Source organism: Electrona antarctica (assembly GCF_951216825.1).
Source record: "Electrona antarctica genome assembly, chromosome: 23".
NCBI lineage: Eukaryota > Metazoa > Chordata > Actinopteri > Myctophiformes > Myctophidae > Electrona > Electrona antarctica.
In genome coordinates, this window is record NC_136804.1 from 25,992,551 (window position 1) to 26,015,313 (window position 22,763).

Consider the following 22,763-nt stretch of genomic DNA (forward strand, 5'->3'; position numbering starts at 1 on the left):
GGTGAATTCTGGCATGGTAACTGACAACAAGCAAGCAGAGCGCGCCCCTGGTGGTCGAAGAGGGGGAGTGCCGGGGTCCCACCACCACCGACCGAAGAGCCAGAGGGAAAGGAAAGGAAGCAGCGCCGTGGCTGGAAAAACTTGGGGAAAATGGGAAAAAGTAACACGCGTATAGGCTTGATTCATGCATCCGTCGTCGAAATGAGGGGAAACCGCTGTGGATAAGTAAGATCACGTCGCGGTGGTGGTGTGTTCCACTGACTGACAATGCTGTCGAAGAGGGAAAAAACACCGAATTCCTTGCCTTTCCATTGAAAGTAAATTTTACTCATGGAGAACGGAGCAAGTCGGGAGTCATGAGCACAGGTTTGTTTCCTGGGGCTGGGGGGTGCTGCTAAGTTAGCGAAATCGTGCTTTGCAAAGTGTGTTTTGTGTGATTATTATAACGACAATATTGTTTGCATTTTGGCGTGTTTTACAGAAAATGAAGGGGAAAAAAGCTACACTAAATTCTAGCCCGACGTTAACTTTTGTGTCTATTTTTTTCCTTCTTAGTTATAACCAGAGTTAATTACTGTTTTTCTTAATGATAGCTTTCAAAATACATCCAAGAGAGAGGATGAGCTGACCTCAATCTCGGTACTAAAAATACTAAAAATAATCAACACAATGAATTTGATTCCGTTTTCATATACCCCTTTGCAGCCAGTGTCAGGGGGCAAAGGGGGGGAGATGTTTCCTTTGTCTTTAAAACATCTGCCCTGCTGTTGATGCAACACACAAAAGTTATAAACCAACTCTCGATCATAACATCTCGCAGTCGCAACAGTGTTATAATGAACGTTTATCTGGCTGAAGCGGGGTTGTTTCATTGAGTGAGTGTTTATGTAGCCTATGTATGCATGCACCGTTTTACACAGTTATTTTTTTTCCATGGGGCATGAGCGTTTTTGTGTCATTCAGGTTACGGGAACATCCGCTCGATGACTCCGCTTCTCGTGCTGTCGACGAGACGACAGTTTGATCCATGCAGTCCAGTGACTCCAGTCAGTGTACACAGTAAAATCCTCGGTGTTAATATTTGACTCCGAGAGTGTACAGATGTAACAATTTGCCTAGATATACACTAAAGAGTTACAGTACTGGCAGGGATTTTACTGTGTTTGTATAATAACGGAAAAGGCCTAAAATATGACTCCACCAGGCCATGCCTGCCATAAACTTGTCATAACTTTTGCATCATATTAATGAACCGAGAGAATATGAATGGTGAATGCCATCCATACTTCATGAATAATCTCCTGTAAACTACACAGTACACACCATATCAGACATGCCAATGTGGTATGCAGTCACTTCAACAGTTGGCAGGTGAATTCGATGTTGCATCTGACTGTAATTCATATCCAGCACTCCTAAATAGTGTGAATGCTTGCTCAATCTGCGTTTGTAATCCAGTTATCCCCGAATATAGTGTGAATCCTGCTTCCATCGAAAGATGCTTACTGCACCACCCAATACTCAACTGGGCAAGGCATTCATAGACTAATTTCATTATATACTGAATCAAAGTGGTTATATGAATCTCTAGTAGTAGGCTCTAGTAGTAGGCTCACATTTACAAAGTTAGCATTAATTCGACAGCACATAATTCGATAGCACATTCTCTGGATATTTGATTTGTATCCACAACCTAACTTGTTCAGAATGTGAATAATATGCACAAATTCCCATTGCCTTTGTATTTCTCTTTTTTGCTACATTTGTCCCATGTGACCCTAAGAATCACCCTTTGACCCTAGTCTGAATGACATCTTGCAGCTGTCTATAGTTATACCAGGGGAGGGTCAGACAGTCAGTGCTTTCATGCACTTCTTGTGCTGCGTTCAGAATGTGTGTGGCTGTGCACATGGCTGTTTTCTATTCTCTGATCTCTAATAAAGTATACTAGGGTGATGATGCCCATTGGGACATGCCCGTTGAGAGCCCATGTCCCTCCGGTACACACACTGGGCAATACCTAAGCTGTAGACGCTATCATTCTTTTGGGTGGTAGTTGCGGGATTTTAGGCGGAAGTACCGCTCAAGGAAATGATGTTGATGCTTTACAAATCAGTTTACATTCTCCGTCAGACTCCGTGAAGTGTTGTGATTTAAATTATAGCCACACACACACACAGCTTCCATGCAGATACTGTATATATTACTGTCTTATATGTTATATTGTTTTGCTGCTGTGCTATTTTCTTTTTTCATTCATGTGTTGGACAGCAATGTGCTGATTCAACTTCCTTGCATGTGAACATACTTGGCCAATCCACAGATTCTGATTGTAAATGTCTTCTCTGTTTCCTGCAGGTGTGAAGAAGCCTCCATTGGCTCCCAAACCTAAACTCCCTGCTGCCACCAAACCCTTACCCCCTCCCATTGCCCCCAAGCCAGGCCTTTTCCCTCAGCCCTCCATTGTGTCACAGCCTTCCCCTGCTGCTCAGAAGAGAGAGAAACCTGCTCTTGCACCCAAACCATGCATCCCCAAGCCTTCTGCCTCACTCCTGTCTCTTTCATTCCCACCCACCAAACCCAGTGTCCCCAACATCACATCTCAGGAGCACCTGGATGCTCCAGGTGACAGTCTGTCCCTCCTCAACTCCAAAAATGGGATTTTATTTGAACCTGAAACTTGCGATTTAGACTATGTCATCCCCACCTGCTCGTGTGGGCTCCAGGATTGCTCCCAGTGTCAACACATGGGCAACGGGAATGTCACAGATCTTGGGAACGACCTGCACAGCAAACCCTTGCAGAATGGGAATTCTACGGAAGACTGTGGACTTGTGACTCAGCCTTGTGAGAAATCAGATGGCCGGGAAGAGAAAGGGGGTTTGGAGGGAGGTGGAGGTGTGACCAACAACCGCCTCCCTAAGCATAAAGACAAACCCCAGAGACAGAAACACATCGACAGAGGACAGGCGAATAGGGAGGTGCTCGGGACCGAGGCTCAGCAGAAGATGAAAGCATCAGAGGTATTCGGATACAGTGAAAATACTACAGGTCAGTCATTTAAGGGTGCAAAGCCTGAGATTACAAAATGTGACCTGCAAACAGATGCCTCAGTCACGGAAACAACAACCCAAGACTCTAAAGCAGCCTGCTTTGCTGCAGATGGCGACGTCACCTCCCCAATTCGGCCTCGTTCACAACTGACTCTCCCGCCGACCTCCTCTGAATCCTCTCAGGTATACACTAGTGAGCCTGACTGCTGCGATCCCCACATAGACAGTACACCTTTCACTAGGGCACCCACTGATGTGCAGGTCCCTGCAGCCCCGTGTAAGCCTCTGCCAGTCCCTCATCCACGTAAACCCAGGAAACCGGCTCTGGTCCGGCAGGATGGCCTGGAGGGCAGTGCCCAGGAGGGGGTGGCAGAGGAGCGTACACAGGGACCCGAGGCTGAGGAGGTTGAGGGGACGTCAGCTTTCGCTGGTCTGTCTCTCGGTTCAAAGAGAGAGGAGCTCAGCCAGGGTTCTGTAACCTCTGTTGATAGCCCTGAACCGCCACAAGCTCCAGGCCTGGAGGAGGACGAGCCCGATGCCCCAGTGCCCCCTCCTCGACAGACTTCCCTCTCGCCCCGCCTTCACAGAATGCCCTACACATCCCCCTCCCTCAACAGGAACGCCTCCCACTCGCTGGACCTGCTCTCTCGACCAGAACCTGATGCTCTGACCCTCAAAAAAGAAGGGGCAGAGCAGAGGGTGGAGGATTACGAAGAGGACGGTTATGGGGATTTCGAGCGCTACCCTATCGCGCATAGCCTCCCCAAACAGATCAAACTGGCCTGCCACCCACCGTTGGCCAACACCAGGAAGGCCTTCTCTGCTGAGGAGCAGTCGCCCAGGGCACCACCCAGGAAACCCCAGAGGCATAGCCTGCCGGCCCCCCCTCCACATTTCATGTACCCCCCTGCACCACCGCATGCCAGCACTCCCATGCGGGATCTTCCCGCGCCGCCCCAGGAGAGAACATCATGGCGCTTCCGTAAGCCTTGCGTGACGTTCTTCAGCAGGCAGATTCCATCCAGGAGCAGCGTCCCTCCCCAGGGCAGAGCCCCACTTCTGGGGAACAAGCAGAGGGCGCAGTCCTTCTCTGCGGCCGACCTGGCGATCCGTGGCGAGCATCAGAAGAGGAGTCTCTCCTTCCGGAAGCTGCTGGAACTCAGGCTGTCAGTCAAGGTGCTACCAAAGTTGTTGGCCAAGGGAGGTCAGTCTCTGGACTGCACCAGCGTAGAGTCGAGCACGGGGGATAAAAACCCGGACCGAACTTCTTGCAGCACCGGTGACGATAACAGCTGTGGGGAGGGTGGGGAGGAATCTGTGGAGTACGAGAACGTGCCACTGTATGAGGAGATACCGGAGTATATGAACCTGCCATTTCACGGTGCACGACCCGGCTGGCCTAATGGCCTAAATGACGCAGACATCTATGAGGTGCAAGACCCCTATCGGCGATCCCTGGGCAATGAATATGATGGGTATGGTGTTTAAGGCATATTTGGAATGTGTGCATGTTTAACTTTTCATGTAAATGTCTTCCCCAGACACCCTGCTACTCTTTCTTTTCCTTTTCAATTAACAATTACTCATAAGGGGGGGAAAATAAGCCTGGCTAAGATCACAACATTGCGTTTGTATCTTGTTTTGTAGCATTGTGTCTTGTGTTGATGGTGACAGGTTTCAAAGAGGATGTAGCCTTAGAGATCAACGCATCCTCCCAACAATTTGTCGCCTAAAGCAAATAACTCAGTCATGCCATCACTTTGTTACTTATTGTTACCACAGACCAAGAGTCCCAGACTGAGAGTATGTCGTCTGACTAATGACCTTTATGAATTTGTTTTCCTGGGAAAGCGAGAGACGTATTTCTAGAACAATACCACATTGATATAGGTTGGTGTATTGTGCACGCTGTGTGTGCGTTTTGTACTTTAACCTGTGGTTGGGTTAATGTCGGCCGAGGCCTGGCCTCTATTCACCGCCCAAACCGTGTTATTACCCAGTGATTCCAGGTATCCTGTAACTACAGTGTGGGAACCATTGTGTGCTATATTGGCTTTAGTGTGGGTGGTACTTTAAGTGGAGGGTGAAAGTTAGCCCATAAGCTAGCAGCATAGAATGTTGAATAGAGCATTGATGTGCGGCAGCAGGTTGGGCTGTTTTCCTGTGGGTTATTTTCAGTGGCCAGGGCAGGAAATGTCTGAGAATCGCAGAAACGCCACACAGCACTCTAGAACAGAGAAAATAAACCTTCCACCATCCAACCACTAACGGGAGTCCGTTGCTCCGGACTCCCGCCCTCTCTGTGTGTCCGGCCTCATCTTAACCTCATCTTTCTATTTTTCCCCCTCTCTCTTTCTCCCTGTGAAAGAGAGAAAGCTAATGACCCCTCGTCTATTCCATCCAGGTACATTAATGAGTCTGCCTGGGGGAGGGGGGGGGGTGGTTCTGGGGTCATTGAACGAATGCCAACTTAAATGTTGGCTTTAGTCACATGTCTGACAGTGATCTGTTGTTATTCACTGGTTTTATTGAGTTCAAGGCCAAGCGAAGCTTGATATGCTCCAGCAACAAAGTGTCATATGACGTGTCGCTCAACAGAGTGGTGTTCAACTGGAAAAAAGTAAAACTTTTTTTCGTGTTGAACTGCACACACACACACACACACACACACACACACACACACACACACACACACACACACACACACACACACACAATTATTCAGGCTTTAGGTATTGTCCAGGAACACTGGTGAAAAATTGGCAAGTAAAGCAATGAAGAGGACCTTGCTTGCTTCTTAAATCTGTCTGGTATGCAAAGTGGTTTGTTATTGCGTGCGTCCGTGCGTGCGTGCGTGCGTGCGTGCGTGCGTGCGTGCGTGCGTGCGTGCGTGTGTGTGTGTGTGTGTGTGTGTGTGTGTGCGTGCGTGTGTGTGAGAGAGTGAGAGAGTGTGAGTGAGTGAATCTGCAGTGTTTCCCAGTGTGAGTGAGTTGAGTGAGTGAATCTGCAGTGTTTCCCAGTGTGAGTGAGTGAATCTGCAGTGTTTCCCAGTGTGTGTGAGTTGAGTGAGTGAATCTGCAGTGTTTCCCAGTGTGAGTTGAGTGAGTGAATCTGCAGTGTTTCCCAGTGAGGTGAGTGAGTGAATCTACAGTGTTTCCCAGGCAGAGTGTGAGTGAGTTGAGTGAGTGAATCTGCAGTGTTTCCCAGGCATCTAAGCCTGTTAAGTTTATGTAACCAGCCTTGGGCAGTAAACAAGTGGCGCTCTGTGCCTGACCCAGTGTGCTGGAATGCTTGTCTATAGAAAAGGGGAGAGACAGTTTGAGAATAGGCAAGAAGAAGTGTGTGCTTGTGCACGTCCGTGTGTGTGTGTGTGTGTGTGTGTGTGTGTGTGTGTGTGTGTGTGTGTGTGTGTGTGTGTGTGTGTGTGTGTGTGTGTGTGTGTGTGTGTGTGTGTGTGTGTGTGTGTGTGTGTGTGTGTGTGTGTGTGTGTGTGTGTGTGTGTGTGTGTGTGTGTGTGTGTGTGTGTGAGTGAGAGAGAGGTGGGGTCGTCAGGTTTAGGTGAGAAAGAAACAGGCAAAACGAGGAGGTTGAGAAAGTAGACTAAAGACTAACCTGTCAGGAGAGAACTATCAGGCATGATATCAGGAAGAGTAGGCAGCTCATAAACATTGTGGGCACCTTAATATCAAATTGTCTTTTTTTTTCTTCCAAAATGTAAAAAGATTAACAAAAATGGTCTACACACAAGATGATGATGCTGAGATTCCCGAAGGTTATTACAATAACCTGTAACTAAGTTATAGTAGCTACTAGCTAGTAGCTACAGCCAGGTATAGTGTCACAGCTAGGTATAGTGTCTGACAGACACGAAGATGTAATAAAAACATGGATAGATAAGAAATTGCAGCTTGACTCTGCATTTGTGATCCTTGTAGCAAATCATAGCAATTGCATCCTAGCATGGGAAAGTCAGAGGCCCAGATCAAATCGCTGGTGACAAACAATACACATGTTGCTACTTGTAGCTAGTCTGGCAGATAAAACTATCAGGGTAGCACAGACTAGAGCCAGTAGAACTATGTTGTGATCCTGCCAGCAGACTAGACCTCAGTCTAGCAGTGACAGACAAACAACAGAGTGTAATGCTGTATCATAATGTCAACTTGTCAAGATAGACTAGACAGGCATTTTAGGTATTTTAAGCAGAGATGTGCATTATTGCCTTTAGCATGGATGGGCTTTGGGGAAAATCTATGTGAATTTTCAAGTTGGTTGAAAATGTAGCCTGGTAAACCATAACTGTTGCGTGAATTCACATTATATGTCTTCTGTCTTCAGAAGACCGGTCTGTCAATCACGCTGATGGATAATGTGAATTCACGTGACTGGGATTGTTGGGATTGTTTACCAGGCCAGCCATGTAATCTTTACACTCCGTCAAATTTTCCCACACATGCTGTTGTTTTTGTTTTAAATATGCATGGAATATTGGAATTCATTCATTTTCCACACATTAATGCACGCATTTGAATTGCATACCTACCTACCTAGATCTGTTCAAAAGGCCAGTATACCTTACTTTCCATCACATTATTTCATGGCATGTTTTATTATTGAATGATGGCGTCTGTCGGTGTCTTCCTGGCCAGGGACTGGATGAGGCTGGATCTTCACTCTGAAGAGGAGGAGGTTCACAGCTCTGATGAAGAGGACGACAGCTCCACCTCAAGCAAGGAGCACCTGGACCTGGCAGAGGACAGACAGGTAACTGACACACACACACACACAGACACACACACACTCCAATGATCCATGGGTCGGCGGTTCGAATCCCGGCTCCTCCTGTCTACATGTCGAAGTGTCCTTGGGCAAGACACTGAACCCCAAATTGCTCCCGATGTGCTGATTGGTATCTTGCACGGCTTCCGCCGCAATCTGTGTATGAATGTGTGTGAATGGGTGAATGTAATGCACAATCTATGTAAAGCGCCTTGGATAAAGGCGCTATATAAATGCACCATTTACCATTTATTTACCACCACACACACACACACACACTCACACACACACACGCGTGCGTGCGCGCGTGTGTGCGCGCGCAGAGAGAGAGAGAGAGCGCTAAAACATTAACATACTGTAAAATCAAAGCGGTAATTCAATATCTGGAATGCACAGCAAGCGTGTGAGGTTTGCTAATAATAAGTAATGCCTTGATAGTCGAGCCTTCAGTTTATTTGTCTGGTATGAGGCTCTGTGCTGAAGGGCGAGGGACAGAGCAATGTCACTGCCAGGAAGTGAGCTGTCACTGTCGTAGTTAACACACTGCGTGTGAATGTGTGGGTGTGTGCGATATGGAGATGTATGGGAAAAAAGTGTTTAGGACCTGTTCCTAAAATGGCTTTGTCCTGTCTGACCCGTGTGATGCTATCGGCGCACACGTCTGTGATACCCTCAAACAGCTTATGTCTGTCATGCACTCCCTCCCCACGCACACTCACGTGCATGCACAATTAGGAGCAGGAGGCCCTTTCAGTCAACCAGGGGGCCAGGCTGCTGTCCAAATTAAGAAAGCGAGAGACCGCCCCCCATTACCATTCCACAACACACACAATTGGAGAGGAGAGCAGGCGAAGGGCAGAGTGTAGAGCTGGTGTTCTGCTTTCAGACACCATATCCGACTGAGCTTTTGTCTGGGAGGTGAAATGACCGGATCCATGTTTTTAAACAGTTAAGCAAGACTGAGGCTGATCATGGTGGTTTGCAGTGACGCTGTAAGTGAATGTCGTCTTGTGTGTCCCCGTGAATAATAGTGCTCTGATGTCTCGTGTGGCATTAACAAGGGTTGCATGCTGAAGGAGGAAATAATTTGGATTTTCAGATGGTGTGTGAAACCCATTTTTCAACCCGAGTCATGGCTAATAAATTGTAATGATCCTGTAATCCTAACATCTACTGTAGCCGTAATCGTGGACATTATGTTTGACACAGTTGCACACACCGAACGTACACACTGCACATACTTGCACTAACATTGCCTGACTGTGTTGTCCGATTCCTTCCTCAGCAGGAGGACGAGATGAAGAGGAAGAAGGTGGTGCACATAGCCCAGGAGATCATGAGTTCTGAGAAAGTGTGAGTGTTTTAGCAATGTAGCAAGCTAGCCCCCACCAACGGCTCCATGCGTGCATGTGTGCCATAATAATAGTCAAGACATTTGTTTTATTTTGGACTGTGACTGACACACGTACCTCTGCCTTCTCAAACAGGTTTGTGGATGTCCTGAAGCTGCTTCACATAGTAAGTGTCTAATGTTCTAAACCATCGGTTGTAAACTGCTTATTCTTTTCTCCTGAACGAACAGTTGGTGTGTTGTTTTGTTTTTGTTTTTGAAGATTTGCTTTTGGCTTTTGTGCCTTTATTGGTAGTTGCAGGTAAGACAGAAAGGAAAGAGGGAGAGAGAGAGAAGGGGAGAGACATGCAGCAAAGGTCGTCATGAACGGGACCAGAGCCTATATGTGGCATGCGCCTGGACCACTAGGCCCGCGGGTGCCCCTGGTGTGGTTGTTTTAATGAAAGTTTGATCACTTGGGGTTTGTTCCACAGACCTAACAAAGTTTGTTTGTTTGTCTTATATTCCCCCTGGCACTTCGCTTGTATTGAACAGCGATCAAAGTGTTGGATGGAGATAAATGAAGGAGCAGTTGGGTTGTGTGGGCTCTCTCCTGAAGAGCTTTCTAAGGAGTTGAGTAATGTTGTTGATCTTTAAACATGCTGTGCTGGACGGTACTGTAGTTTCCTGGGGCCATTCTGGTCAGGTAGCCAGCCCATGGTTGCAACTAAGCTTAAGTTCTTTGATCTATCACATCATTCCATTCATTAGTAGTATATGGACACTGACAGAAGGTCACTTTTGACGGCGCGTGCGTGTCTGTGTCTGTGTGTGTCTGTGTGCGTGCGTGCGTGTCTGTGTGTGTCTGTGTGCGTGCGTGCGTAATCTGTGTATGCATTCATGTGATTGCGAGGGAGAAGCTGTGTGTGCGGCAGACGGGAGTATATCAGTTTTGCCTCCCAGCTCATAACAGTTGATAGTTAAGTCTTGGCTTTGTTCTGGGGAGGTGAGCTGTGCAGCCAGGTTACCTGGTGAACTCTTAGCTGGCAGTCTGATGCCTGGATACTGTCGGGGCTTGTACCGAGTTGATGAGTTTTTGTTAATGCTTAGCCGTTTTATTTTTCATCTTAAATCCATGTTGTGAAATTAATTTGTAAATATTTGAATCAGCAATTACTTATAGCATATACTAGCGTTCATTTCAGTTAACAAAGATATGGGTGGCACAGTGGCTCACAGCAAGAAGGTCCTGGATTCGAACCTGTCTTGGGTATTGTCTCGGTCAGTATTTATATAATTACACATACCGGTATATATATTCTCCCCATGTTCACCTAGCTTTCCTCCAAATGCTCAGATTGCCTCCCATGCGAATGCATGCATATATTGGAGATGTACTCCTGCCGGGGCACTGGTGGCTTTCTTTAGATCTAGAACTAGGGCCTGCGGACACATTTCTTCACGGGTAACTATCAAATAAATGATAACTCAACTTGATAAAGTTGAGCTTAACACCAGAGTTTCCCTGTGACATTCAAAAATAAGCCCTACCGGCTTCTTGTCTTTATTTACTTATGTGTGGTCTGTGCCGGTGTAACTGCTGGTGTCCTTATATATTACATGATTATAGCACACCAGTGGATTAATTGTCATATCTGGGAATACCTCCTACAGAGTGAGTGTCTCCACTGGGGAATCTCAGGTGGAGAGAGTTCGTCCAAAGCATGCCGGGAGGTCAAGGCCAGGGCTCCACCTGTCCGTCCGTCTGTCTGTCTCTGATGTGGCTTTAGTGCAGCGAGTGCAGGATTAGCTTAAAACGCTGGTGGGAGAGGCAGAGACGTCCTATGAAAGAAAGAGAGGGGGTCAGATGACATTCTTCTCTCCATGGCTGGCGCTGGACACATGGCAGCTGCTTCCTCAGGCCACTGAGTGGACCCTAGACATACACAACATGCCTTAGCTAATCCTGTGTGTGTGTGGGTGGGTGGTGGAAAAGTTTGTGCACGATTTGTGTGTGCTTGTCAGTCACTAGGTATTATTATTTTTGATTAATGTTCCACTGAATTGCGTTTGACAATAGTCTTTTATTGTCCACTGTGTCCATATTTGAGAACGTTTGTGGTGTGTCACTTTATTCAAGTAGATTTGTCTTTGACCTCCGCCCTCCTTTGTCATTTGTTGCTGTTTTCATACGTGTGTGTGTGTGGCGCGTGCGTGCGTGTGTCTGCGTGCGTGCGTGTGTGTGTGTGTGAGCGTGCACGCGCACACGGGTGGCCTTCCCGATCGCCTGCACGCGTGCTTGCATTTGTGTTTGTGAAACAGTCGTCATTGCAGACGACTGTCAACGAGTTGCAGACAGTTTGGTTTGACTTTATACTTGGTTGAAATTGTGGTTGTTAATATATAAACAAAACACAGACTGTCTGCCTCGAGTGCACATGTTTGAGAGGGCTTTGGTGCTGTGTGTTTATGCCTGTATGGGGTTTGAGAGTGAGTGTATGTAGGCTAAGACAGTTGGATCCTGCCTCCTTTCTCTACTTCCTTCCAGGTGGATGTGTGTGTTGGCACACAGGGCAGTGTGAGAACGCTGCCGCTGACTCAGCTGTGTGTGTGTGTGTGTGTGTGTGTGTGTGTGTGTGTGTGTGTGTGTGTGTGTGTGTGTGTGTGTGTGTGTGTGTGTGTGTGTGTGTGTGTGTGTGTGTGTGTGTCTGTGTGTGTGTGTGCGTGTGCGTGTGCGTGCGTGTGCTGCGAGGTAGCAGAGAGTTGGGAGGCATGTTTATGAGGTGATAAGCAGGTGTTCCTGTTCTGTCATGTGTCAGCGCACCCTGCCCAGCTGTGTGTGTGTGCACGTGCGCGCACGCGCTCGCCTGTGGGATGGACGTGTCTCTATGTTGTATCATGTATATAGGCTACAGTTAAAAGAAATATAGATAGTAGATCATTTAATAACATAATTGATTCACCAAAATCTATCCCTATTTTTGGCACGTCATCAGTGTATTCAAAACAATTCAGAACATTAAAAAAATAGTTAGAGTAATCTACAAGCTCATACCGCACTGCGATGTGATGTGTTGTGAGCTTGTAGATCTACTATCTTCACTAGTTTTGCATGACACAGTTGTGCAACGATTCAAAGTATAACATAACGCTTAAGTGGTTAACCGATTCATCGATTAATTGAAAAAGTAATCGATAAGATAATAATAGATAGTTTGTTTTTTTTTTAAGATTTTTGCCTTTATTGATAGATACAAGTGAAGACTGACAGGAAAGAGGGAGAGAGAGACGGGGAAAGACATGCAGCAAAGGTCGTCATGAGCGGGACTCAAACACGCGACGCGCTGTCAGGCCAAAGCCTATATGTGGCATGCGCCTGGACCACTTGGCCAGTGGGCGCCCCAAAATAATAGATAGTTGCTGGCTGTATGTCTATGTTTCTGTTCCTTATTAGATCCCCCACCCATACTCCTGCAATTTGTCACCTTCAACAACTCTGTGTCCCTGCTGCAGGATTTCCGGGATGCGGTTGCCAAGGCGACTCGTCAGAACGGGAAGCCGGTGGTGGAGGAGCGTGTTCTGAGCCAGATCCTCTACTACCTGCCTCAGCTCTACCAGCTGAACCGAGATCTGTTGAGGGAGCTGGAGGAGAGAGTGGCTCATTGGTATGTGTTATACTTTACTCATTAAGACCTGAGGAGTGGCCGATTAAAACAAATGTGTTCTAAATCCTCTAAAGCTTCTGAAAAATCTACGTTTCTGTGACTCAGTGGTGCTCAAACTTTTTCACGTCAAGGACCACCCAAAACTATATGTATTTGGGCCGTGAACAAAATATTTTGTTCCAGGGAGGGAAAGATTTGAGTTCAAAATGTTTTGCACACATTTTCACACAAATATTTCACAAAAAAAGTATGAAATTATGGTTAGAATGACACTAAAATTCTGGACCAGGCATGCGCGCTGGGTCTTAGGCTCGTTCGCCTTGATACAGAAGGCCTTTTGGTCATTATGAAAGTCAGATGTGAAAAAAATAATAATAATGTTCGAGCGATCAAAATAAGCGATTTAGCCTAAGACCCCGCACGCACGCACAATCGGAGCTGCGCTCTGGATGTTTGTTTTTGAGGGGTGCTAGCCCCTCCTATGTCCAGCTTTGAGGGTGCAAATGAACACAAACATTGTCCTAACACAAACATTGAATGCCATTGACAATGAATGGCCAGTTTTGAGCGTTTGTGTAAACACAAACATTACGTAAACACAAACATTGAAGACGAAGGTGAGGACGTAAATTGTGATTGGCCGGAATGAGATGATGTATGATGATAAGAAGAGCGCCCCTCACTTCACACGGGTGTGATATTTATGTAATTTTTCACCTGTACCACTCGTTATTGGATTTAATGTAATTACATTACGGTAAGAAAGCGGCTAAACCGGAATTGTGAAAACCCATTCAGGACGGGAACCCCTTTTGGTGTTTTTTGAGTGGTGTAAACCACTCCTATAACTGGCTTTTGTGTGCATAAAAAAATGACCATGGTTGCTATGTTAAAAATAATTTCTGACGTAATTAAATCACACCCGGGTGAACTGGATGACCGTAGCAACCGTGGTCATTTTCTCTGCGCAGAAAAAGCCAGTTGTGAAATCACATCCGGGTGTGATTTCATTACGTCAGACCACAGCTGATCATGCTATATAAAACCTTACACCACTCAGTTCACACGGGTGTGATTTTTAGCATTATGTTACACTTTAGCTCACTTTACACTGTAGATCTGCTATTTTTTTTTTAAATCGTGAAAATGTGGCGCAAATCTTTGAATATATGGGGGGGGGGGGGGGGGGGGGGTCCCTGGAACAACATATTTTCAGATGGGGGTCCGTGGCCAAATCCAGATAATTCTGGGGGTCCTTGACATGAAAAAGGTTGAGCACTGACATAGAATTTAGACAGGATTTAGAAGACATTTGTATAATCGTACTCAGACGTCTAAATGGATTAACGCACCCTTCAGACTGTTCTTTCTTTTTTTTATATAATATTTATTTTATTTGGAAAAAGCAGTACAATAACAGCATTTCTATGCATACATAGGACACAAGTGCAGTTCCCAGGATTTTTTTTCACCCCTCTTCCCTCCCTCCCCCCTCCAAGTGACTCCATCTCCAGTGTCTCTGTAACATCCTTGCTTTCTTCAGGACCACATATGGCATCAAGTCAACACTTAACAGGGGCAAAGGGCAATATCGCTTCAGAGTGTACATTTCAGAAGGAGAAAAAGAAGACTGTTCTTTCAATACAAACATGTATAGAATGGAGAACCTCCATTCCTCCAGGGAGTATTCATGGAGAACCTCCATTCCTCCAGGGAGTATTCATGCAATCCGTAGCTCTAATGGAGAACCTCCATTCCTCCAGGGAGTATTCATGCAATCCGTAGCTCTGTCACACGTTGGTTTAAAATGAAGACGTGTGGTGTAATTGTAAATAAACGCTTCTCTCTCCTCCGTCTGCTTCACAGGAGCGATCACCAGAGACTGTCGGACATTTTCGTCCAGAAGGGACCTTATCTGAAGATGTACTCCACCTACATTCGCCAGTTTGACAACAACGTAGCCCTGTTGGACGAGCAGTGCAGAAAGAACCCCGGCTTCTCTGCTGTCGTCCGGGAATTTGAGGTAGGTGGTGCAGTAGGCCTGCTTGCATTTGTGCATTGGTGAAACAGTCGTCATTTAAACGAGTTGCACAGACAGTGTGGTTTTACGTTATACTTGGTTGAAAGTGTGGTTGTTAATATATAAACATGGACTGTCTGCCTCGAGTGCACACGTTTGAGAGTGCTTTGTTGCTGTGTGTGTGTGTTTGCATGACTGTGTGAATGACAGCTTTGTCTTTTTTATTTTGTCTCAGATGAGTCCAAGATGTGCCAGCTTGGCTCTGAAGCACTACCTGCTGAAACCAGTCCAGAGGATCCCACAGTATCAGCTGCTACTTACAGGTAACACACACAGTCACACACACACACACACACACACACACACACACACACACACACACACACACACACACACACACACACACACACACACTCTGATGTCTCTTTATTTTCCTGTCCCTGTGCCTGTCTCTCCTACCAATGCACACTACGGGTCAGAGTTGATTGAATCATGCCACTGTTTATTGGCAGCGCGTGGATGCAAGCTCAGCACAAGTGTGGTTGTTCCATTTTGGCCTAGATGCCGTTTGTCAGTAATCCGCTGACACCTAGTGGACAAACGTGGTAACATAGACCTGTGGAATGCCATTATCTTTCCTAAAGGTCACATTGTAGTGATTGTATGAACACACAAGTAAGTAACACATGATTTCAGCTACCATAGTAAGAGCACCCCCCTCCACCCTCCCCCAACAGATTATCTGAAGAACCTGCCTGAGGACTCTGAAGATTATAAGGACACACAGGGTAAGACATTGGCATGTTAATTACGTTATACTGAACATGAAGAGAAATCACACACGGTAGCTAATATTTAATTCTTATCCATGCAGCCGCTCTGGGCATAGTGAAGGAAGTGGCTAACCATGCTAACGATATCATGAAACAAGGGGTAAGAGATAAACACCTTGTTTTTTCTCCGAGCATCACAATAAAAAGAAAATACATCTACTGTAGGCTCATGTTTCTTTCTCCTCATATTGTTTCAGGATAACTTTCAAAAGCTGATGCACATTCAATACAGTCTGAACGGCCACCACGAGATTGTTCAGCCAGGCAGGGTGGGTAGCAACTCCATGAATTGCCCAGCCCTAGTGTCACTTTATTTCAGTCCTGAACAAGTCCATTTGAACCAAACCCGACAAGTGTCAAAAAGACCCCTAAACCCGTTGTACCGTAATCTCTCTTACTTCTCCACGAACTCTTCTAGGTGTTCCTGAAGGAAGGCACACTGATGAAGCTGTCCAGGAAAGTCATGCAGCCACGGATGTTCTTCCTGGTGAGTGATGACACCTGCTCTGACAGCAGCTTGTAGGCTACGGTTAGTTCAACAAGCAAGCTGGCGCACCTGGAAATTAATTTCCAGGTGCGAGCAATCTGACAGGCCGAACTACAAGTGGGCGCCGTACCGTGACATAATAACATTCGTGCTCGTACCACGCATGCTCACCCACACACACAAGCTTGAAGAATTGAGTCCTATATTCAGCTATAGTGAAGATTTTCATCTTACACAAACAGCCCCTCACTTCACACGGGTGTGATTTGTCTATGACACAGTTGAAGCTGCACTTCACATCAGTCCACACAATGCTATACCAGATCGTATTCAGATAGCCAGCGATGGATAGAATGCTCCCACAGAAAATTGAGTCTCTGTAACACATCTAGGGGCTATCTGCATTCAAATATTTTCCTAGAAGCTTTGTCATTGGTCGATTTGCCTGTCTGCTTCCTGATTGGTTAGTCATTGCGACCGGGTTTTTGTCGACCAATGACAAAGCTTCTAGGAACATCTTTGAATGCAGATTGCGGCCCCTAGATGTGTCACAGAGACTACTTTTTGCGCAGAATAAAACAAATCACACTCGTGTGAAGTGCGGGGCGCTCTTATCATACAAGGGTCTCATTACACATCACATTCCGTGCTCAACCAATCAAATCATCACATTCCGTGCTACAAACACGGCTCATGCACACAAACACACAAAGCTGTGCATAGGAGGGCTAGTGTCCCTCAAAAATGGAAAGCACAGCAATACACAGAGTTGACTGCACTGGTTTAACTTAACATTAGGTTCGATTCCCGCTGGGGACACTGTGGGCGCTGGGGGCGTGTTCCCTCCTCGTCATCAGTGCCCATACCCGAGGTGGGGTTGGCGAAAGGGCCTTTCTGTGTGGAGTTTGCATGTTCTCCCCGTGTCTCCTAGGGTAGGTACCCTCACAAAAACATGCATTAATCCTGGTCTCTAAAACTACCTCCCCCTGGCCAGCCGGGGCGCCTGATGGAGGGGAAAGGAACTGGTCGGAATAACGTGTTCCTTCCACGCGCTACGTCCGGCCAGGGAAATTCCCCCCTGTCAGGTGAAAAGAAGCAGCTTGGACTCCTCATGCATAGAAGGAGGCATGAGGTCAGTCCGCTGCCCCCCCAGGTTGGCAGAGGAAGTGTAGCGCCCAGGATTACATTAGATAATTGGCACTGGGTGAAAAAACTGGGTTGCAAAATCGTGGGATAAAAATGTAAGAAAAAAACAAAAACTTAACATCGGTATTGGATAAAACCTAAACGATACCGAACCCTAGTTTCAACGTGGTAACATTTCCGTTGTCTTTGTCCTCCCCAGTTTAACGATGCACTCATGTACACCACGCCGGTGCAGTCTGGCCAGTATAAACTCAACAGCATGCTGTCATTGGCTGGGATGAAGGTGAGTGGGATCATCATGTGAATTGTAAAACACCACAAAACCATGTGCTGAACAGTGTGATCGAGCAGCCATTGATAAACTGAGTGGTCGTCGATAAACTGAGTTGCTGTGTTCGGTGCGTTGCAGGTGAGCAAACCCAGCCAGGAGGCCTATCAGAATGAGATAAACATTGAGAGCGTTGAGCGTTCTTTTATCTTGTCAGCCAGGTCAGTACCTAGCTTTAGCAAACGGACAACCACATGCACACATATGTCATTCTGCACAATATGAGCATTAACTGTGTGTGAAGCTTATTATTTGATTCAGGCTGGCTGCTATTGGGTTTCTGTGCGTTCTAATTGTTTTCGATGCTTGCAGCTCTGCCACAGAGAGAGACGAGTGGCTGGAGGCCATCGCCAAGGCCATAGATGACTACACGAAGAAGAAGACAAGTTTTATATCAAGTCGTAGTCAGGAGGAGGTAAGAATTACCCTTTTTATGTCTTTAGCTGATTTAGCTGTATAAGTGCTCCAACCTATTGATGTACTGTATTTCATTTGCCTAGTTGTTTTTAAAGCCAATGTCTTCTGTTCTGGCAATGATGCTGTCGTTATACATATTTGCACCTTTTTTCCCTCACTCTCTCAACTTAGCCTGATGGTCTTGTGGACAGCGGCGCGCCATTGGGATCGAAGGCTCCGATCTGGATCCCAGACCTGAGGGCCACCATGTGCATGATCTGCACCTGTGAATTCACTCTAACCTGGAGGAGACATCACTGTCGTGCCTGTGGCAAGGTCCTTTTAACACGTTCACAGATGTTCTCAATGCATTAACACCATGCCATGTAGCCCTGATCTCACCATAGTTGTGTCTATGTGGTAGGTGGTGTGTCAGGCGTGTTCGTCCAATAAGTACTATCTGGAGTACCTCAAGAACCAGCCAGCCCGTGTGTGTGACCACTGTTTTTCCAAGCTACAGGAGAACAGTAAGTCCCCAGTGTAATATCTGTTATATCACTTGAGTCAACAAGAAATAAATACTTTGTATAATGTTGTTCACTTTTACGTGAAGAAGATTGTGTATCAGAATATCATTTATGGCGCTAAATTACTTGAACGTGTTTTTTTTCCAGGCGACCGCTGTGCCTCAACATCAGTTTCACCTATTGGGAAATCAGGAGCCTTTTCATTTTCAAGGAAACACAAGAAGATTCCTGCTGCGCTGAAAGAGGTGGGGAGCATTAGATGATATTGTTAGTGACCTCAGTTTTCAACTGCAGGACTGGAGCGATTTTACAGTGAGAGGATTTGTGGACAAATAAACAGCTTTTTGAAATAAACAGGTTAATATGCTCAAGAGCAGAGTGTTATCCACTCAACCCTCAGGCTCAGCCCTGTCCCAACTCATCACATCACAGTGACATTACCGTTTCTTCCCTTCTAACTAAAGAACCACTTCAGCTAGCAGGTACATATGATGCGGTTGTTTTGACATGTTATTTCACCCATGATCCTCATCAGGTGTCCGCCAACACAGAGAACTCCTCCATGAGTGGCTACTTGAACAGGTCTAAAGGCAACAAGAAGCAGTGGAAGAGGCTGTGGTTCGTCATCAAGAATAAAGTCCTGTACACCTACGCCGCCAGCGAGGTATCACGCTCCCACAATGTTGCACCCAAATCCTTTTCACTCAAAGCTGTTACATTCAAGTGTGTATTTGAATTGGTCTAACGATGCTTTCATTCAGTGGTCACTATATTCAGCTATTGGTGTAGATGTTAGTCTTACACAAACATTAAATTCCCATTGACAATGAATGGAGAATTTTACATCATAGTGTCTGAGCAAATCGGCTATTTTTGTCTTACACAAACATTAAATTCCCATTGACAATGAATGGAGAATTCTATGTCATAGTGTCTGAGCAAATAAGCAGTGTCTATTTTACGTCATGATTATGTACGATGATAAGAGTGCCCCTCACTTCACACGGGTGTGATTGTTTTTTTTCAGGATGTCGCGGCGCTGGAGAGTCAGCCACTGTTGGGTTTCTTCCTGAGAGAAGAGAAGTATGGACCCGCTCAGAAGCTGCAGTTCAAACTGTACCACAAAAACACCCTGTTCTACATGTTTAAGGCAGATGACATCCCCACTGCACAGAGGTATTACAATCTGTACTCTCTAGTGTTGTATAACCCAGGGGTTCTCAACCCGTGGGTCGCGACCCCTCGGGGGGTCGCCAAATTATTTTAGGGGGTCCCCAAATTATTAAAAAAAAAAAAAAAAGATATTTTTTTAAATTTATTTTCACGATTTTTCAAAAATAGCAGACCTACAAGCTCGTAGCGCGCCACTCGGTGGCGCGCTATGAGCTTGTAGATCTGCTATTTTTCAATAGCTAAATTATAACAATGCTTAAAACACCAAAAGGGGTTCCCGCCCAAAATGGTTTAAGGTTATTGTAGCAGTCAATTTATATTGGGGGTCGGGAGGGGGCGGGGCGGGGGTCCCGAGACATTGCCAAAGCATTTCCGGGGGTCCCCGGCCAAAAACGTTGAGAACCCCTGGTATAACCTACTCGGGAACGATGCATGTCACCAATGTCGGTAATACTCGCACGCCGCCGCTTTACTTGATGTAGTCATTGTTTGTCTTGACACGCTGCCACTTACGTTGGCAAGCCAGTCAGTGAAGCTGACAGGACTTGCTGCTATTTAATTAAATGAGAATAATAGTGGCCCGGACGTCTGCCGTGGACGTCCGGGCACCTAGTTAATCCAGTCTGACAGCATGTCGAGGGTTCGAATCCCGATCCCCGACAACCTTTGCTGCCCGTCACTCCCCATCTCTGAGCCCCAAAAATATATTTAAAAAAAAAAAACAGAAAGAAGAAAATAATAGTGTCCTTTTTACAAGTTCTTACAGGTGTTGGCAAAGTGTGCTATTTATGAACATTTACTTAATTCTTGAAGTTGCTTCCATTTGATGTATTTTTTGTAACCGTGGCTAATGTCTCTCTGTTGTTGTTTCTTCAGATGGATTGAAGCCTTCCAGGAGGCCATGATTCTTGAACAATAATCCCCGTATCAGTTGCAGTGAAGCTGCCGGTCGTTATCTGGAGTCAGTTGTTTGTAGACTCATGACCCCTGGTCACAGATCAAAGGTCACCAGCTCAGGAAAGACTCCAGATGGTCCCGTCTAGCCTACAAACATATCCGTTCGCCCTGTCAAAATTACATTGATGTCAGGATCATACTGTTTTCCTCAGAGGAACAATGGATTGGTTGTGCTGTTTGAGACATATTTCTATCTGCAAGGCCCCGGTGGATAAGGCCACTAATGCTCTGTGGAGTGGAGTTTATGAACCAATGGGGGATTTCTTGCCCTCATTATGGTGGATCTGCAGATTTGTGTGTTTCAGTGAGACTGTTCTGTATTTCAGATGCAAGTCAAAGGTCAAGTCCAGAAGCATGTGTGTGGAAGTGTCACTGCGTAAAGATGTCAGGATCATTTAAAGCTGCAATCAGTATGTTTTTTATGTCCTCTCTAAATAGTAGGCCTATTCAAATAAATCCGGGATTGCAGCTTTAAAGTAACTGGAAACCCGAGAATATCTGGGACATAGAAATGTAATTAATCTGAGAATGAATGAAGGAATCACATTTGTGCAAAACAATCATGTCATGGTAACTGCCCAAGCTAGATCATTCTATCAGTACATTCAAGTATTAGCATATTAATACTTCCATTGTTCATTTGTTTTGCTTCTCTTTTTCCCCAAGATGAAAACCAAATTCGCAACCTTGTAAAATATAATTCAAAATGACGAGATGTTTTGTCTGAACTATTGAAAGTATCTTTTTATGTGTTGAGCGATATATCAAGGTTGTGTTTTTGTTTTTACTGTGAAAAACAGGCTTCTGCAAAGACAGAGGAAGTAGATTATAGTCTGGAGGTTTATATCTCTGAATGAGAGAGACATTTGTTCATATATACAGTATCTTTAAAAATGTAGGATCGATTGACATGACACACAAATCATGGCTAAAACAATATACTGGAGAAAACTGGAAATGTCAGAAATGTAGTTATTTCACTACAGGTATTTTTGTTTGCTTTAGCCACATAAGAAGTGGCCCATTGGTAATACTGTGTATATGCAATTGGAAGAGCAACATTCAACCCTTTTTTGTCAAAGCCGAGAGCTAATATTTATATGGAATTGTATAATACTTTTGAATATGGAGGAGTAGTTTTATTTTATTTGATACAGCGGTTTTAAAAGCACAGGTTGCCACTTGTTTTGTAACTGCAGCATAGATTTTTTTTTATCAAGACCATTCGTTCTTTTTTTTAATTGTATTTAATTAGACTGAAAGTGTTTACAAAACGAGCATTTGATTTTCCGTGTAAAGTATACATGAAGTATCTATATATCTCATGAAATGTTAAAAAAAAACGAAAAGGAAAAAAAAGATAATTAAAATGATAATTCGAACAGTTTTAACAGTTTTAACTCACAATGTGCCTCCAGTTATCAGATACATTTCCAAAAGTGATTGGTGCATTGATTGAAATTGTTGATTCGAATAAGGACATTTAGCTATCCAGTAAATATCCATTATAGTCCATTTCTTCAGTGTATTGCAGTTGTAGGCCTACCACCAATGTTGTCGCCATAGATTGCACTATCCCATTATGGCCAAGGCAAAACATCAGCTGCTAGTCTAATAAAGACTATTGGCTGCCATCTGATCTCCGTAATGTGGAGATATTATACCATGTTATGGTTTCTTTTAATCTCTTTAATTTTGGCAGGTGATTATTGTTGCATTAGCCTGGACAGGGCAGAATTGCTAGCCAGGGGCTAGCAGGCATGTATGATTTTTTTTTAATGTGCAGTGATTGTACACTAAAATCCTTTAAAAACCTCCACTCCATTTCAGAGTTATAGAGTCAGCTGTAAAGTTTTATTCTGAACTGTCAGGCAACAGTTTTTAATAAAATATTTTAAAAAGTACAATAACTTTGCCTCCTGTGTTTTATTATGATCTCCTCTTTGTATCGTCAAGGGGTGATTTTTATGTAGAGAATTGTAAAGTGAAGCTTGATTGAATAGGGGGATGGTGTGGATCATTTGGAGCCTGCATTGACAGAACTGCATTCACTGAAACCCTAACCCCGG

The 22,763-nt window shown here is 45.2% G+C and overlaps 1 protein-coding gene across 1 annotated transcript; it reads left to right on the top strand.

Annotated features, from left to right (window-relative positions):
• The first annotated feature begins 87 nt into the window (after positions 1-87).
• fgd6 (FYVE, RhoGEF and PH domain containing 6) lies at positions 88-22,598 on the top strand. The gene is made up of 21 exons (XM_079494891.1): positions 88-366; positions 2,359-4,528; positions 7,703-7,817; positions 9,118-9,185; positions 9,320-9,350; positions 12,676-12,827; positions 14,694-14,850; positions 15,083-15,170; positions 15,585-15,635; positions 15,722-15,780; positions 15,878-15,949; positions 16,099-16,167; positions 17,513-17,596; positions 17,723-17,802; positions 17,954-18,056; positions 18,230-18,373; positions 18,462-18,564; positions 18,712-18,809; positions 19,100-19,228; positions 19,592-19,740; positions 20,614-22,598. Exons 1-21 carry the CDS (start codon positions 357-359, stop codon positions 20,654-20,656), a joined length of 3,975 nt encoding a protein of 1,324 aa, XP_079351017.1. The 5' UTR covers positions 88-356; the 3' UTR covers positions 20,657-22,598.
• The last annotated feature ends 165 nt before the right edge of the window (positions 22,599-22,763 follow it).